Raw genomic sequence first — 14110 nt, 5'->3', positions numbered from 1 at the left:
GTTTACATGAAACAATGGCGCTTTTAATATGAAATTATTAAATCTCGTTGGTGCAGTGCAGGTCTGTCAAGAGGCCACTTTTTATTCTGAGAACATTAAAGGAAATCCGTTGTCTAGAACAATTCTAAAGAGTATTTATTCCGTTTCTTTCTTTTTCTTAAAGGAGTTTCCGAAGAAAATCGTGAGCCCGTATCTTTTTAAATTCGGAACTTTGTTCAGCCAGCACTGTTGCTGCAAAATCGTTACCATTTGGACGTTTGCTTATATTTAGAACTCGAACTACTTTCCACTCTTTGATACACTGCAAAATTACTGTCTCTTTCCTACTTATAATATATTTACGTCTTGTATATTTGTACGTTCGGAGTTCATAATACATAATTTAGCAAATTATTTCCTCTTATTTCTCGTATTCTTACTAAATTATTTAAGGAGGATATTACATAATTATGTTTTACTAATTCGCCTCCCTACTATCCGTCTTCTCAGAACTTATTCCGTTCCTGCTCGTGTCATCATCGCTCATCGATGTTCACGGAATCGATCCGTCTCTTCTTGTGCCTTTCAACCTCTCGTATAAAGATCTTAGATCATAAACCATAATCATCTTTTGCAGCGAAATAAACAAAATAATATATGAGTACGTCGAAAATAAACTCCGTAGATTTAAATATAATAAAAGCTATTTAAACAATCTTGATAACAGTAGTTGAATCTACTCCGTATTCATAATTCATGTTATTTGGTCATCAACCCTTACCGCAGTGAAATAATAAAGGAAAATTCTACAACTATTTACGCGAACTTTGTGTCAAAGTAATCAAATCAACGTGCGTATCGCGTGTCATTCACGAATACCATTATAAACAACAAACATAAAACAATATTACTTAGTACAACACCTACAACTTCTGAATGATACTATAAACGAAACTCGTAAAATTTAAACCGAGCTAAATGAAGTGAATCACGCTCCAAGTTACGGGAACAATGTCAAACTGATGTACACCTAGTTTGACATTTATAGCAGTCCGTAAATGGTGCGAGTCCACGTGAAGTAAGGAAACCTTCCTTAAAGACCGTTTATATGAACTGACAAGGCTATTGTCTCAAGTACAGCAAACATCCTCAAACGCCTACTGCGACTAAAAGGTAACGAGAATGAGTGACCTTCTTTTTAACTAAAGGACTAGAACTATTTTACTTTGTTCTGGACTTATATTTTGGGTTGTTCATGAATAAAAATACACTGTAGATAAGACAAAATATTGAAGAGGAGATCTTTTAAAATGTTCGTTCTGAAAGTGGCAGTCGCAAAAATGCCAATACTATTCCCGAAGTGAACGTTTCGAACAAAACTGTAGAAAAATCATATCCCGATACATATTCTGATAGGAACATCTATTTGCAAACGGCTGTACGATACACGGTACAGGAAACTGAATAGTTTGCTCACCGCATCTTTAAAATATTGAACAGAACAATCACTGTATTTAGGTCACCTACCATGTTCTGTATTATTTCTTTCTTCGTGTGGTTAATAGCCAACCTGGTGGAGTTCAGGCGACATGAACGCCTTTCGTGCATATATTACTATCTCATTACTCAACCTACTTAGGAATATGTAATTCTATACACTATAATAAGTCACTCCACATCCGTTAAATTTTGAGCGATAACCCGTCAGTGCCCTGTAATGTCACCAAGTTTTAATCTCACCCTGTCATCTGTCAGTAATCAGAACCCTTTAGGTTAATGTTCGCCTGTATAGGGGCGAGTGATTTGGCAACCTTGGAGACCACTTTAAATGTGTAGTTAAGAGACATTACTCTGGCAAGTGACTATAGAAAGTGAAATTGAGTATTTTGCAGGATAAAGCTAGAGTTAAAAAATGGATGACTTTTCGGCGACTGAATTTATGGGTGGGTTTTAAACGCACCTACTCGGTTTTCCATACATTAGAATATTCGATTGCGGAAATTGGCTTCCTGACAACAGGGGATTGCGCAAAAGGTGCCACACTCAAGCGCTTTCGTAGATATGTTATCTAGAGAAAATAAATAAGCGATTGACTGTCGGGTAAAATAAAGGTACATATACTTACAAGGAGGTGGTGCCTTCTTCTGATTATTCCAAACTACAAGGATCTTGGCCAGGCTCGGAGTCCGCACCAATTTTGACACCAGCGCGAACAGGCTCTCAACCCGGTCGTATGTTAGTATGACCGCGGTGAAGCCGGCCGCCTTGGAAGCGGTCACAGGCAGGAACAGTGGGTTCACGGGACCATACTGCACAAAAAACACCATTTAAATAAATGGAAAAAGTTTCGGAGTATTTCGAAAAGCACGTTATATTAAGATGCGAAAACTGCTGTACCACGAACCGGCCTGAAATGGGTTTACGACGTAATAGAGTTGGGGTAGTGTAAACATTGCTACAAAAAACTTGAAACTTCATTATTTGTAAGAACAATACGAGATTCTACCTAAAAGGTGTCCATTATTTCCATATCATTATCCCATGGACTATATGTGCGGAATGGCTTAAGTTATACATATATCATAGAAAAAGGATAAAGTTATTAGATAACACATCCAAGTAACGTTATAATTCTGACCCAAAAAGTATTGTCAATACTCATAAGATACCTACTACTTACACATAAGTTATGTATTAGATTATTTTCAACTAAGTAAGAAGTAAATCAGAACTTAGAAACTTTCTTGTCTCTATTAACAGAAGTCTGTTAAGGTATAGCCGTCTATCACCTGCTAAGTTCTTACGTTTATGTACGAAAGCAAAAAAATCCGCAAAAGCAAACTCCAGCTATTAAAAACGCGAAATGTCATGATTCCAACATGAAAATTTGAATTTGATTGCGATTTTAAAACGCAGCCAACGTCAAATTGCTTTCCTGTCCTGAGGGATGTCCTAGAATACAAATAGAATTGTGTAGTTTTTTTCACTGTAGACATAATACGGAAAACGGCATAACTGGGCGACGTGTTGGAAAAGGAAACAGACAAACGGCCACCGCCACGTGCCTGAATAAAAACGAGGAAATTGTGCTGTCTCTACAACACCAGCTGATAGGACTGTGATGGCCAATAATGTGTGCTATTCTGCGAGGCCCCTTCGGGTATAGATACTCATTATTTGAACGGGAGGACTCAATACCGGATCGTAGAATGGGATGAAGGAGCTTAGTATACATACAAACGGCAATGTCCCTGAACTAACTCGCTACGGGCAGCTCGTAATATTGTGAGGGGATTTATGTTTGTATAGTCTCATACAACTCCGTGACTAATTGGCTTCAGCATCGATCGCTGATGTGGAAGACCTGATATGAGTTTGATCTCATTTCACGTGTTTTAACATAATGTTAAGACCAATAAATAATATTTGATATACACGAGCTGTCAAAAAGAAAATAAAATGTTTTATGTTTTTAAGAAATCCGACCATAAACTTACACTTAAACCAACTTAAGATAATAAACTCTGAATTGTATAAATAATATTTTCTATGATAACATTAAATAATTTTATTACAAACCACTCGAAGTAAACGCCTACGCCTACTATTCGAAAATAAATAATAAAGTAACTCTTAAATGTGTTTTCTCAAAATGAAGTATTTATTAAAGAAATAACAAAGCCCAGCAGCGCTGGGAGTCTGGTATTGACACACTCGTTACTTTAGTAATGACAATAGACATCATAACGCTTATATTCCCCGGCTAAATAAGCGTCGCTTCCTTCAAGATTTTTTCTTATTCAAGTGTAAGTCATCGCGATAAAAGCTTGCTTCTTTACGTCTGCTCCCACTCCTAGCTTCCTCACTTTATTCAGGAGACGAAATGAAGTTCTTTATGTAAAACAAACAGCTATCCGCCAAATTAGAGTGCGCTCGTTTGTTCCTGAAGGTACCCGTATGATAGGGGTTGCCACGCATTTATACATCGACGTATGTCGGCTCTTTGACTGATTCCCGATACGTGACGGGGCCTCAAGTGCGTCGTACCTTTTGACCCAATTTATCGAGGACAATTTTATGATAAAAGAAAGTTCAGAAACTTTAAAAATTCTAAGAGATACCTTGCTCGGATGATTCTTTTTTATTCGAACAGATGCGAATATTATGCAAAAGAAATCCTTTGAATGGTGGAACATTGAATGGTGTTGAATCATAGAAAATCGTGACATCCCGCGGAAGTGTGCACATCTGGTAACGCTAGTGTCGCAGATATGCCACATGTTTAATAAACCAGTGGGGTGCCATATGAGGCCGAACTTACTTATTGTTCGCATTCTACTTCAACTTATATTTTCGAGGAGATTCTCGTGTTTGAATACGAGAAAAGTAAAAGGGACAAGCGTTGTTCATGTCACGGGTACTTCGCAAATATAGGACTAGAAACAAATATATGTGGGCCATGCAAATATTTGATCCGATAAATCAAATACGAAACTCTGGCCACAGAGAGCGGACGTTGGGAATGGCGCAGACAGTCACCAAAAATGCACACTCGCGTCAATTCTGGGTAAATAGCTGAACTCCCTATATAGTTAAACTAGACGGAAATATATGACTTTAAATTGAACGACACGGAAGAAAAATCGTTCACACCGTAAACGTGAAAACCTAGAGATTTACTGAACAAAAGAGAAGATTTTGTAAACGTTGTTTAAAATGCTATTTTATACTTGTGGAAGACGTGTTTAGATGTTATACAACCCGACACCTATATAAGAAAATTATAGTGACATGATTTACGATGGGATTTATTTTACAAAACTACATCCTGTATATTATGAGACACGTAACAAATAAACTTTATTCATACATACATAGAGCATAATTTGCTACTTTATTCCATGATTCATCAATATATTGAAGGTGCATAGGAATTGTTATTTCGCCTGCTCGTTGCCAAGCAACGTTACCTAAGATTCTGGAATGCTGTTACGAACCGCTTTTCCCCGCGGTTTTGACCGCGTAGAATTTAATCAATTATAGTAGATACCACACATTTATGTATCATGGACGGAGGTAACCCATACCTGCGTCTAAAAGGTATAACCTATATGACAATAAACTCCCACTCCGCTGTTCCTCGAAATTATCACACCCATATGAAAATGGTACCAAAAACCAATTAATTACTAAACCTGTTTTACTTTATCCATATATAGTATTATTTCACCTAAACAGTAGTACCGAATTCGAGACAAGAACCTATTTAATTAATGGAACCTTCTTTCGTTGTGTTCTTTATGTATCTAATATACCTAATATGTACCGAAATACGAATTAAATTATAAACTAAATAACGATGAAGTAACCTTTATAAGGACTACCTAAACGATCTCATATTTTTTTCATTTCTTAATTGATGATGTCATATTGAGAAATATTCTAAAAATAATTATAATTATAAATCCTGAGACCTTATTTCATTTATAACTGCTCGTCATATTTCTAAGTAAAACAAGACGAATGTAAACTGAGCAAGCTAATTATATTACTTCTGACATAATTGGTCTTAATTCGAAGTTTGATGTTGAACGAGAATATGAAACAACATGTTTTTATTTTCTTTACGACGTAAATTGCCTAATTACGGCATTGAGCTTTCATATAATTGGGTTCTTGGCACTAATGACATATAATCCGATGTGTAAAGGCAAACGCGACGGGCAATCAGAAAACCATACATGTTTGAATATTAACTTAGCTAACTGGAGCCTTACGCGTACCACTACTGGGTGAAGTAAGATGGGTGCAGCTGTGCAAGAGAGACGATGCTCTATGATGAGTAGTGGCGTCCTTTTCCCATAACTGCAGTATTCTAAATCCCAGACGTTATGGTAGAACCTTTGTGCTAGTTGAGGTCGGTGTAAGATTGCATGAGTTTGTTTGAAAGTTTTACAGATAAAACGCTCAATAGATTTTGATGAGATTCGGACGCTTGAGTTGGAGAGAATAGTTGCTTAAAAGCTTTTCTTTTCCTTAAAAGGATGAAGAGGATATGTCATACGAAAATTAACATTTTGAAGGACGTGTTTGGTTATAATCCTTTAAATATGTAATAATATGTATGTACATCTGTACTGAATAGTTTATATTCACAAATATAAACTTTTTTTACATCAAACAATATGACCAAGGATAAAGTAATTCCTGGATCGGGATGATTATTCAATTTTTCATTTGCATACTAACTGCGTCTTCGAATAAACAGGATAAGGACTTACATACACCCTGGAAATTTTCATATTCGACGTTTTACGGTACCTATGTAATTTCGTGGCTAGATATTTTTTTTTGGAAGTAGAGAATAATATTTTTTTTTGAGTATCAGAAAATGTCAAGGCGTCGTGTACGAGGGGCCTTAGAGAGAGAAAGATGACGAGCTTTCGCCCGCATTCAACTTCTAACAAAATTGGGTTAGTAGTTTATAGTCAAGACTAAGTAACTCTGGGGAAGCTATGAAGCACACTTTGAAAGTCAATATTGCAAGGTTTTTTTTCCCTATATTGATATATATATATATATATATAATATACCTTTTTAATTGTCAATTCGCGTGCCTTATAAATTAAAGACTTAAGTGCCAATTAATCAAATATCTCGAAATAAACCTAATTAGTGTAGGTTTAAAAAACACCTACGTTGTGTAGGTAAATTATTATTGACAAATACATTTTTATTAGTAGTTGCGTGACTAATGAGTTAAAGACTAAAGTAGGTGCTATATCAATTAAATAATCTTGGAATAAAGGTATTTACTTTACTTAGGGCCAATTTTTCAATCGCCAGATAACTTTTATTTGAAGAATAAGTTTGACGTATTGACAGCTTTTGTATCGAAAATATGTCAAACGTCCATTTTTATTGCTCAGGTAGAAGTTATCTGGCGATTAAAAAATCGGCCCTTAATTTAGTAGTTTTTTTAACACTATGTGTCTATGTTTACACTATGTTTCTTTTCACAGTCACAGTATTAAACAAATGTCAAGCTTAAATGACGTAACAGGTAAATAGTAAAAAAAAACACAACGATTCAAAGGAATCAAAAGTGAACGAAATCAATATTGACGATGACTTAACAATATTATAGTATAAAACCTCTTTGGAATATCACCGGGTATTTATTTTGCACGCGACTGTATCACCGGTCTATGTGGAATGGTAGTTTGTCAATTGTCCTTTTTATGGAGTACCATAAAATATTTTTAAACGTTACCATTGTCCTGTTTTCATTTGCCGGCCGGTACGACAATTTATTTGTACATTTTACGACCTACGAATGGTGCCTATTAAATTTTTAATGACAATAATACGGCAAGGTAAATAACGAAAGGCTTTAAAAGTTAACATTAAGGGGTCAAATATACCAAAAAATGCTTCGCTATGGTAATAATGTTTTATTTTCTAAACAAAAAACGCGCTTCATCTCTCATTAAAATTTCGCGATGCACGTTTGTTACGTATGTATTTTTTATCCCTTCATAGTCTAAGTGTACATATTATTGGCAAAAACATTCCAACAATCTACGTAGAGTTCACTAAAAAATCATATCACCGGATCTAGGCTTGGCAGCCGTATAGCTTTCGACCGGACCGGACTGCACGGCCCGTGATTTGTTCGTATCCGGTTTTTCAGACGCGACGCTCATACGTATGAAATTTCCGGGTAATTCGCATTGCAGGGAATGCATTCCTCGGTCTCGTAAAAGGAATGGTCACCGCTGCAGTACAATTTTTGTTTTTAATACAATACCTGGCGGCACTGGATAACAAAGGCCTCTTTCCAAAAAAAGAAAACATCCCTTTTTGTGTATAAGCCGAAATATGAAGTTGGAAAAATTTTCATATAACTCCGAGGAAGAAAAAAATATCTGGTAAACGTTCTTAGAGATTGGTAACTCGATATTCAAACTAACATACGAATCACCGATCAAAACATTAGCACCTAAATACTTCGCGTTCCAAAACACCTAATAAATCGTACTCCAAATAAAACAAAAGAGCATGCAAGGGCAAAAACTGCGCTCGTCCCCACACGGGTAGACTAACCTAATATGCAGTGACCCATTCTTTATTATTCCAATCCGTCTCATCAAAACAGGTTTTAACGGTGCCTACAAATGATACTGCACACACTACATAGAGATCGCAAGCGTTCAGAAGACAAACACAGAAGGTCAACTGCATACATTCCAAATATTTCAAGTTGGTTGACATAAATACGAAATTCTACAAATACCAGTAGCGCTTATGACTGTTCTGAGTTAGAATTCCACAGCATTGCACTGTTAACTAAATCTGTCAGCGAGAGCTTGAGAACTTAAGGTTATTTTTACTGTAAATATTATAAACGATCGTACATTTTAGACGTCACGATGAGAGTATAACCCTGATATTGTACATGATCCAACATAAAACACGCAAGGGGCCACATGTAGCCATTAGAAGTAATTATACCCTACACGACTTGTACATTTCTTTATGTATTTGTGATGGACTATTAAATAATTGCTGTTCAAATAACAAAATTCTTGCTAATTAGTGGCAAATACATGAAAGAAGCCTGCAATGGATTTGCCCTCCCTAAAATACGAGAATTTACAGTCCGGATAAATAACTGTCCTTCTGAAAATCTCCTGTCATGGAGCGAGGATTTCTTTTTTAATCACACATCAAGTTTCATAAGTTCTGAACAAACCAGCTTTTGAGTATGTATTAAAAGTTGCAACATGAGGCGGAATCTTGCGAGGATGCAAAACGAACGACCGACATTTCTACAGCGTGCATCCTATATACTTACTATTTTAAACATCATGTGCCGTATTTTGACAGCGTTAAAGTGTAGCCATCAAGACTTGATGCGTCAAAAAGTCTTTTGTGTTGTTTCATACAAGGAACTTAGTGGTTCGTGGAAATACTTGGATAAAGATCGGAATAATGAAACAAACGAACGAGCTTTACCCCTAACTAGAATAGACGCTAACCTCTATAGTGATGTTAAATTAATGGTAGTCATTATGACAGTAGTATAGCTCCAATCGCAGGAGGTGAGTAAGTGATTATGTCAGAAATAAAGACCGCTTGGATCTGATTGTTGCTTTTGATGAATAATGGTTGACCATGAACACGAGGCCTATAAGATCGATGGTAAGAATGTAGTTGAGCTGTAAAATACAATACAGATTACGGTGGTGGTAAGTCTCAAAATACTCAACAGTAAAGCCACTTTATGGACACGCATTTATCAATATCTACTTATTGAACGGTGATTCAAACTCAATATATCTGCACAATCTTCATCCTCCCTAAATGAACAAGTCAAGCCAGCGTATTCTGCACCTCGCTCAATACTCGGATGCACAATAGTGACGGTACTCTCTTTGTACGCGAGGTTTACACACAACGAAAAGAGGGCAGGCTATCGCAATCCATGATCTCTTACAGACCCGAAGATTATGTATGCCGTGTGAGTCGGCTAGTCATAAGCCACGGTAATACCTTTCATAGACTCCATATCGTAGCTAGAAGTTCCGACCGAGTCGCTATTATTCCTGTTTCATAAGCAACATAGTTGAATCCGACTACCTAACATAATTCTACGAAATCATTTCTAATGTAGAAGGCCCGGAATGCAGGAGATAACTGTACATAACAAGATTGCCATAACAAGGACGTACGAACTTGGGTACTTGTTAACGAGCGTACGTCTATTACTTCTAAACAATGCGGACCCTAGCTAAAGCAGGCGTATTGCACGAGGATCATACAATTCCACATGGATTAGCGGACATGACCCAAATCAAAATTATATCAACATAGAACTACTTGACCATTGTGTAGCTCTTGAAGCAAGTTAATATAATATGCAAATTGAGGATCAAAATTAAACAGAAACGTTTCATCGGAAAGAGGAAAATATTTCAGCATTCTGATATTACCTGGCGGGCACTGGCCCAACGGTTAATGACAGGTCGTATATTACGCCGAAAGCCAGAGATAACTTCACTTGCGATGCAGGCCTCAATGACGTCACACCAAAAGGTACGCATGAAGCCAATGTGTCGCAAACTCGCAACAAAGCAAACTATGCTGAATATTTTCTTATTCAAAACATTCGTACTACTTTTGGTTTGTGAGCACAATTTAGTCCATAAAAGTAGGGTCGCAAAAGTTACGACTCATCTTGGTGGTTCATAGTTCGATATAGGTTGGCGTGTTTTTTCACTTGTTCATTTGAAATTCAAAGAGGAAAACCGGCAAACTGAACTAAATGCTAAAAACTGCACTGAACAAAATAAAGGATTGTTTGTGTTTGATAGTCAAACGTCTGGTTTCATAAGAGGAATTCAGTCGTATGAAATCGGTCCTGTATATCGTGAATATGTCGTACGTTGTTAATGGATGTTAAACGAGCTGACTGCTAGTCCTGAGCAAAGCGAAAGGGCCAAAAGAAATTAGGATGCAAGCTCCTGCTCTAAATGTATAAAAGGATTAGCATACTAACTCAAACGCGGCAAAAGTAGGGAGGAGTCCTTTCATCAACAGTGAGTACAGTTACAGTAGAAGAAAAACTGTAGTAGGAAACTATATTGTAATGTGGGAAGTTGTTAGGAAAGAATTACTGATTATAAGTTATACAATGAAGTTCTCATTTACATTCACTAAGGGCCGATTTTTCAATCGCCAGATAACTTTTATTCGACGAATAAGTTTGACGTATTGACAGCTTTTGTGTGGAAAATATGTCAAACGGCCATATTTATTCCTCAGGTAGAAGTTATCTGGCGATTGAAAAATCGGCCCTAACTAGAATAGATATAGACCGCTTTAAATTATCACAAAAACATAATAAAGCCAAAACCGAACATAAAAACCCTAAATAAATGTTAATTTACCTCTTTATACACTTTTTTATCCAACATGTTATTTGTGGCTTAATCCGAAGTTTATTGGTTGCGAATTGACAAATATTGACCTAATTCTAACCACTAACGACGTACAAAAACAACGAGAATAAAACGATACCCGCAATTTTCTCTTGAATATACTGCTTTATTCAGGCTTCGAAAAAGTTGAAAGAAATTTTAATTGAAGCGAGATTAAAGCTGTCTGTCGCACACACTATGCAAATTAGCCAACGCTTGACCTTTATAAGGATATAAAAGGTATACGCGTAGAAGCCAAATATTGAATATTCATGTACAAATATACGTTTTATTTCTAAATTTACGGGCTGTTTTCCGTGCAAGAAGGGGTCTGAGGGCGAGTCCAGAAGAAGGGCCCTTTGAGTGTTGTAATCTTAATGAATTATGATGCCAACGGTGGAGTCTCCAAAGCCGAGGTGCCATTGAATTAAACAAATACAGTCACAAAAGTTTCTAATCAACGGTTCCGTCTCTGTATAAGGCCATAAAATTCATGATTTATATCATTATTTAGATCAAAACACGTTTTATTAATTCATAATTATTATGAAAACTGTTAACTAGGTGACTTGGCAACTCATTTTGGGGCCTTTAGCATTAATTTATTTTTTGGGAGTTTCGAAGTATAAAGCGCCGCTGATATTATCATTTTCGTTTTATGGACCAAAAGGTTACTCTCAATCCATTTAAAAGCAACATTTTTATTCTGATTGGCGAATAAAACTGAGTTGTTACACCTATGATCACCGTTGGGATTCTCTTGCACTCGAACAAAGCGCTGAAATGAATCCTCGGTTACCACTTAAATACGTAATGTTGGTACTCGATGCACGCCCCTATCTACCCTTTGAGATTTGTATGCTTTTCTGTGTTTAACTTCGGTTTTATTTGTAACTACGGGGACAATTGTATTTAGCATTGCCTGCAGAAGTAACGATGTTGATTTCAGGTGGAGGGCAGAGGTGGTTACCATGCGGTTGCCAAATTTGTGGTTTCTGAATCTACTAAAAGCCAAGACCTGTCTTAATACTAGGCTACATACGTCTCACTGTTAGGCACAAGGCTCTTTCTATATATGGATAGGTTTTGACTATTTCTAAGTATTAATCAGACCCGTCTTATTGCTATGTGAATGAACAATGGCATATTTTCCATAGTGCTCCTGGGAATTAAGGCACGAATTTGGTAGCAGGTATAGTTTTATTTGCTCGTATGTTGAGTTTATCTAAAAAGTTGTTCATTTTACGTTTATTTGTCCAATAATAATAAAATTCTGAAATGTTATTACAATTTGACTATTCGTTACTGTGTATATTTTAAAAATTCACATTTTATCAATATGATTGCACGTATCGGTTGCTCTGGATAAACAAATTTTACGACTGGACTCTTGGTTGAATAATATTTTTAAAAAGTAATTGTGTGAGCATATTACATTTTACGATGGTAACGGGAAATGATTGAATATTCATTAGTGTCATTTCGTTCGTTCCTGAGTAGAATACTTTCATAGAATTGGAGGCGCTTGACTTAATAATTGAACTAATTGATCACTGTAACACATTGAAGTTTTACCATGGTTTATTTTTAAAGTTTAATAATGTAAGTAGCCATATTTCAGACGCTATAAGCAGCCTTGGACAGTTCTAAGCATGGAATCCTAGTAATTTATTGGCGGAAGATTCCCACGCATTGGGATAGCAAATGACACCCACAAAAAGCATTAACGTCAAAAACCAGTAGGTACATCGTCATCTCCACAACCAATTTCAGTCGTGAATATGTTGCTAATTTCCCTTCAACTGAGATCTTTGAACCATGAGACAACTCGAACATTGTCAATATGCTTATTAATTGCATCAAATTGGACGTCATCAAGTTAACTCAAGCATCACATCGGAATATGCAAAGACCCGTCTAACTCGTTGATAGGAACTTCTTGATATGAAGATCGTGATTGCATTCCATCCCCTTCTGTATACATTTGCATATTATATCATGTCACGCGCATTGCATATTGTATAACATATGCAGTTAAGTATGTACGTGGTGTGTGTTTTCGACAGCGTAATTTTCAGATACGATACAGCTAGCGAGGAGGATAATGGTTTATTCTTGAAGTCGAAAGGATATAAGGAGTACAGTATTAAACATACATAAATCAGTCTTAAAATGACTCAGGACTATTTACAAATCGATTAAAGTCCAGTATTCAGCTAGTTAGACACGAGACGTACAAAATATTATCATGACTATAATTTGTAATAGAAGTCCACAATTAATCATCATTGAAACTTTTTAAATTGTTAGGAACGCGCAAGGGCGCAGTAAAGCGGGCCTGACTCGTCAATTCCTCCAATGTCAATCCCTGAACCAATTTGTAAGAAACTTTTTGCACAATCATCTCTTAGCTTACAGACCCTATTTTTAATAGTGTTTTACTTCAAGGAGTTTTTATGTAACCTTCCTGGGTTCCTTTAAGGTCCATTTTGGTTTAGCACGTCTGTTAATAGCTAGCGTGCGTTTTACAGACGTTGTTTCAAGACGAGGACTTCACTTGAAGGTTCTTTGAAGAGTCTAATGTATAGAGCATGTTTCTTTTACAGCACGGACGACAAAGAAAATGAAACCTAACAAAAAAAATGCTTTTACTTTTTTTTTAAACATTGAAATAAATCGACATAGCACTGCCTTTAAAGCCAGGCTACCTACATCAATTTCAATTAATAGTTTTGCAAGAAAAGGCTTTTAAAATCACTAAAACTTACTGGCTTTGTACAAGAATCTATTCGTGTAATGTTAAGAGCTTTTCAGTGGTTTAAGTCGTTCTGTCTTATTAGTCTTTTCGTCGATAGCAGCAATTGTAGAGCGTTCGGCTTTGAACCTTATAATCATGGCTTTAAACTTGTTAAGTTATTTTATGGTTTCGAAGCTGAATTCGAGTTCGGGATCATAGGAACGCTCAATTCTCATCGTGAAAAAAGTAAGGTGATAAAGACACCTGCATTCAGTAACACATATGGGTTGTATACTGTATACTATAAATCTCCTGCATAGTTGGCTCGACTTTGTAACGAGTGGCCGTCAAGAAATAAATCCGGTCAGGAGAACAATACCGACCACATAAAACAAATACATTTTAAATACTT

The 14110-nt window shown here is 36.3% G+C and overlaps 1 protein-coding gene across 1 annotated transcript in view; it reads right to left on the bottom strand.

Moving 5' to 3' along the window:
- LOC113505944 (exostosin-2) overlaps positions 1-14110 on the bottom strand; it is a 40051-nt gene that overhangs the window by 22865 nt on the left and 3076 nt on the right. Inside the window, exon 3 of the mRNA XM_026888826.1 lies at positions 2105-2288. Within this exon, the coding sequence (XP_026744627.1) occupies positions 2105-2288 (184 nt within the window). The remainder of the gene's footprint in view (positions 1-2104; positions 2289-14110) is intronic.

Source organism: Trichoplusia ni, chromosome 27 (assembly GCF_003590095.1).
Source record: "Trichoplusia ni isolate ovarian cell line Hi5 chromosome 27, tn1, whole genome shotgun sequence".
In the NCBI taxonomy this organism is placed as follows: Eukaryota; Metazoa; Arthropoda; class Insecta; order Lepidoptera; family Noctuidae; genus Trichoplusia; species Trichoplusia ni.
Note: the sequence above shows the minus strand (reverse complement) of the source record. Positions and strands in the feature narration are given on the sequence as shown.